Source organism: Bidens hawaiensis, unplaced genomic scaffold, assembly GCF_021521415.1.
Source record: "Bidens hawaiensis isolate Kalapana, Puna unplaced genomic scaffold, B.hawaiensis_p1.1 tig00020514_1, whole genome shotgun sequence".
NCBI classification, from domain to species: domain Eukaryota; kingdom Viridiplantae; phylum Streptophyta; class Magnoliopsida; order Asterales; family Asteraceae; genus Bidens; species Bidens hawaiensis.
This window is the reverse complement of record NW_027493133.1, coordinates 283,158-288,742: the sequence shown is the minus strand read 5'-3', so window position 1 is coordinate 288,742 and position 5,585 is coordinate 283,158. Positions and strand designations below refer to the sequence as shown.

The 5,585-nt window shown below is 44.3% G+C and overlaps 1 protein-coding gene across 1 annotated transcript; it reads right to left on the bottom strand.

The window, feature by feature from the left end:
• Positions 1 to 2,762: 2,762 nt before the first annotated feature.
• LOC143560931 (uncharacterized) lies at positions 2,763 to 4,415 on the bottom strand. The gene has a single exon (XM_077049119.1). It carries the CDS (start codon positions 4,413 to 4,415, stop codon positions 2,763 to 2,765), a length of 1,653 nt encoding a protein of 550 aa, XP_076905234.1.
• Between the last annotated feature and the right edge of the window lie 1,170 nt (positions 4,416 to 5,585).

Below are 5,585 nucleotides of genomic sequence, written 5' to 3'. Positions count from 1 at the left end.
GGGAAGAAATTAATGTTTTTGTGTATCAGAAAGGTGTCAAGCAATAGCCAACATATTTGTTACTGGTCTGTATACCCGTGTGACACCACGGGTTAAATTATTAAAACTTTAAACCATTTGACTAAAGAATTTAGTTTGATACTAATCTATATTAAAACTTTTGCCATAACAAAACAATACTCTTTAGCAATGTGCACCAATACAAAATCTGGCAGTGATCAAAATGAAAGAAGACCAAAAGTGATACGGATTCGTACAAGTGTAAGTTAGGAATCCTAGCTAGATAATTCTTCCCCGTAATCGACAACGAGAGAAGCCGGCGATTAAGGTTCCAATCGGCCGAAAAAAAAATGAACAAAATTCTTTAAACTACAAAAAATCTCCATTGCATTCCAGCCGATCAAAAGATTAAATAACAAAAGTTCAAAATACTAGGAAACAAGATAAACCACATGTTCAAATTTTAAACAAACAAAAATAAAAATAAACAAGATAAATAAAATGCATGCATCGGCTGGATCCAAGTCTTGGGCCGGCCCGACATCCTTTAGCCACTTTCTTCCTCTCCAACACTATCTCGGGCCTCCTCGCTATCGGGCTTTATGTTGTGGGACGGATCCGTATCATCCTCCCCCTCTAAAAAACGACTCGCCTGTGAGTCGTCCACAATGTCTCCCTCAAAAGGCGTCAGATCGGCTACATTAAAGGTTGCGGAGACGTTGTAATGACCCGGAAGCTCAATCTTGTACGCGTTGTCATTGATTCGTTTTAGCACACGAAAAGGACCATCTGCTCTCGGGTTTAACTTGCCATGCCTGCCGGGAGGAAATATGTCTTTCCGCAGAAATATCCACACCAAGTTGCCCTCTTGAAAAACTTTTTTCTTTCGGTGCTTGTTCACTTTTTGTTGATATTGCAAATTATGAGCCACAATTTGACCGCACACCTGTTCATGTATTGCTTTGATTTGTTTTGCTTGGTCTTCCCCCTCGGCACTAAAGTGTTCCACATCAAGGTCTAAAGGTGTAAAAGGTTGTCTCCCATAGACGATGAAAAACAGACTTCGACCCGTCGAACCGTTATTTGACCGATTGTAAGCAAACTCCGCCTGAGGGAGGACTAAGTCCCACTGTTTCGAGTGATCACCGACCAAACTCCTTAAAAGATTTCCCAAACTTCTATTTGTGACTTCAGTTTGGCCATCTGTCTGCGGGTGATGTGAACTGCTAAATTGTAATTTTGCCCTGAGACGTTTCCACAAAGTTCTCCAAAAATGGCTTACAAATTTGACGTCTCTATCTGACGTGATTGATTTAGGAACGCCATGCAAACGAACAACTTCCGCAAAATACAAACGTGCCACCTGTGAGGCGTCATAAGTCTTAACACACGGTATAAAATAAGCCATTTTGGAAAAACGATCAACCACCACCATAATGGAGTCCTTTTTCCGTTGGGTAAGCGGTAAACCCAAAACGAAATCAAGACTAATATCTTCCCACGGGCGCTCTGGAACCGGTAACGGAGTGTATAGCCCCTGGTTGTTATGTCTCGCTTTTGCGAGATGACAAATCCGGCATCGTTTGACTACTGTGGCAACATCCTTAGTTAGCTTTGGCCAAAAAAATCGTTTTTTTACAAGCGCGATAGTTTTTTCTCTTCCAAAATGGCCGGCTAGAGCACCCTGGTGATATTCCAATATAATCGATTCCCGAAAAGACGAGTTCGGGACACATAACTGCGCCCCTTGTACAAAAAATCACCCCTGCGCAAAAATTTGTTTTGTGGGTCGGAGGCTGTGGACTTCCACAAGGCTGCGAAGTCGGGGTCCGATGGGTATAAGCCCGGGAACGAATCAAACTCGTGTACATCTACCGCGACCGTTACGAGTAAAGCGGGGCGTCGGCTAAGGGCGTCCGCTACCGAATTGGCAGTGCCTGCTTTGTGGCGAATTACGAAGTTGAAATCCTGAAGCGTTTCAACCCATTTGGCATGTCTTGGATTTAACTTCGCTTGTCCCTGAATGAACTTAAGAGCCTGATGATCAGAAAATACGACAAACTCGTTAGGCAATAAGTAATGACGCCAATATTCTAAGCTTCTCACGATGGCGTAGAATTCCTTGTCATAGGTGCTATAACGCCGACGGGTGTCACTAAACTTTTCGCTAAAAAAAGCGATTGGTCGGTTGTTTTGTGATAAAACTCCCCCAATACCAAGGCCCGAAGCATCACATTCCACTTGAAAAACCTTGTCAAAATCTGGGATTGCAAGAATCGGCGCTTGAGTGACAGCGGATTTAAGGGTTTCAAAAGCGGATTGGGCCGCCGGTGTACATATAAACTTTGAGCTCTTCAAACACTCGGTGATGGGAACGACAATGGAGCTAAAATCCCGTATGAACCTTCGATAAAATGAAGCGAGCCCGTGAAAACTCCTAATGTCATGTAGTGACTTAGGAGCGGGCCACGTGGTGATTGCGTTAACCTTAGAATCGTCCATCCGTAAGCCATCCCCCGAAATAAAGAAGCCCAAAAAAATCACCTCCGGTTGTAAGAACTGGCACTTCTCTTTGTTCGCGAAAAGTTTTTTTACCCGCAAAACATAAAAAATGGACCGTAGGTGTTGTAAATGTTGAGGAATATCTGCACTATAAACGAGAATGTCATCAAAATAAACCACTACACGCATGCCGATAGGTTTGAAGATGTGGTTCATAAGGCGCATGAACGTGCTAGGGGCATTCGACAATCCGAAAGGCATCACCATCCATTCGTAAAGCCCGTCACGTTTTTTGAAAGCCGTTTTCCATTCATCGCCTTCATGCATCCGAATCTGATGGTACCCGCTACGTAAGTCAATCTTTGTAAAACCCGTGCTCCGTGTAAATGGTCAAGTAAGTAATCAAATCTCGGAATTGGGAACCGATATTTGATTGTGATTTTATTAACTGCCCGACTCTCAATGCACATACGAAACGTCCCATTTGGCTTAGGGACTAGTAAGGCGGGTACCGCACATGGGCTCATACTCTCGTGAATCAGCCCTTTCTTTAACAGCTCTTGTACTTGACGGTTTAGCTCGTTAAATTCAGTTGGGTTCATACGGTATGCGGGTTTATTAGGGATGCTCGCACCTGGAACGAAGTCGATACAATGTTGGATGTCCTGAATGAGTGGAAGCCCCGGTGGGATCTCGGGTGAAAAAACATCCATGTATTCGGCGAGTAACGGTTGGACCTGTGGCGGGATTGTTGTCTCGGTCGGGTTTGACTCGGTCAAAAAAAGTCCGAGAACAAGCTGGGGGGCCTCGGCCTTTAGCAACGTGGTGAAAACGGACTTCGAAACTAAGGAGGAGGGGCCGAATTCCTTGCGCGGGTCACAAGGTGCTAACGTGATATGAACTCCATCCTTTTTGAAAGAATAGGTATTACGAAATCCGTCGTGTTTAGCCCGACGATCATATTGCCATGGCCTGCCGAGTAAAACGTGGCACACATCCATTGGCAAAACTTCACACCAAACCTCGTCGGCGTATTTGTCACCGATCGAAAACTGAACGAGACAACTGTGAGTGACCTTTAAAATAGTACCTTTTTTTAGCCATGTGAGTTGGTAAGGCTCGGGATGGTCGTGGACTTGTAAACCCAATTTATCCACCATAGTGGACGAGACAATGTTTTCGCAACTCCCGCCATCGATAATAATCGTACAAACTTTGCCCTTGGCAGTACACTTAGTTCGGAAAATGGTGTTCTGAAGCCATGAGGTGTCGTCGGAGGAATCGGGTAGGGTGGTGGTGAGAACACGTTGGATGACCAAGGCCTCTCCGGTGTCGGGTAACACAAGGTGAGACGGGTCAGGCGAATCATCCTCGGGTTTGGAGTCGTAAACTGGTTTCGGGTCGTCGACAAGGGCAACCACCTGCTTGTTCGGGCAATCGCGTTTCAAATGTCCAAGTCCATGACATTTGTAACATCGCTGAGGTTGGATGGATTGGGCGGGTTGGGCCGCGGGTGTAACAGTGGGCGGTGGGTTCTGGTTCACGGGTTTAGTGGGCTCTGTTTTGGTTGGAGGTTGTTGGGCTGGATAGGTGCGAATGGGTGGGAAACAGTTAGTGGGCTTAGGTTTATTGGTGAGTTGCTTTTCTTCCCGATGGGCCAACAAACAAACATCCGAAAAAGTCCAATATTGTTGGAGGCATACGATGTCGGCAATATCGGATCTAAGGGCTCCCAAAAATCTCGCGATTAACTGTTCTTCCTTTTCTTCTATCCCGCACCGTAAACGAGCTTGGTCAAACGCGACAATAAATTCCTCCACTGTTAAAGAACCCTGTTTCAGATTATGGTAATCTGAAAAGGCTTCTTGTTTGTGGTTAACGGGTAGGAATTTAGCTCGTAAAAGGCGTCGCATTTTTTTCCAAGTGTCAACCTTTCGTTTTCCCTCCCGCTGATGTTGTTTCTGTAAGTTTTCCCACCACAACAAGGCATATTTTCTAAAACGTATAGCAACAACTTTTACCTTTAGGGTTTCCGGAATGTCGCGTAGATCAAAAACGCTGTCGACTGTTTGAAGCCAATCAATGAAATCGTCCGCGTGTAATCTTCCTTCGAATTCTGGAATCTCGGTCCGCAAACCAATAGCACACAACGGGTCAGTAGGGTTGCGGTCGGTGAGTGCTGGTGACGCGGTGGACGGGCAAAAACATTGTGAAAGTCATCGTGGTGATTGAGATCGTCGCGGTCATCCTCGTCCCAAACAACCGAGTCGGTGACTGTGCGTTCGTCATCTCTGCGTGAACGTTGTTGTTGAAGATAATCATTCTCGAACTCGAGATCACGAATCCGATCTTGCAAACGTTGGAGCTCGATGTCTCGCGGATCACGTTGATCATGACCACTGCCACCGGCGGCGAATCTGTAGCCCTGCCTACGATCTTTCCGTGCATCTGACATCCTGGCAACTTGAAGCTGCTGATACCACTTGATACGGATTCGTACAAGTGTAAGTTAGGAATCCTAGCTAGATAATCCTTCCCCGTAATCGACAGCGAGAGAAGCCGGCAATTAAGGTTCCAATCGGCCGAAAAAAAAATGAACAAAATTCTTTAAACTTCAAAAAATCTCCATTGCATTCCAGCCGATCAAAAGATTAAATAACAAAAGTCCAAAATACTAGGAAACAAAATAAACCACATGTTCAAATTTTAAACAAACAAAAATAAAAATAAACAAGATAAATAAAATGCATGCATCGGCTGGATCCAAGTCTTGGGCCGGCCCGACATCCTTTAGCCACTTTCTTCCTCTCCAACACTATCTCGGGCCTCCTCGCTATCGGGCTTTATTTTGTGGGACGGATCCGTATCAAAAAGTTTTGGCCCGAAATAGGTCAAAATAATTATTGATTAATAGTTATAAAAATACAAACTATTGATAAGTACTATACGCCATTTTACTAATTAAAAGGTATTAAAAATTATAAATGTACAAACATATATGGGTTTAAATACAGTTCTTAAAACTTTTCCAATCTAAAAAATTCAACCATACCAAACTGATATAACTAAAAGAGGGTCAACTA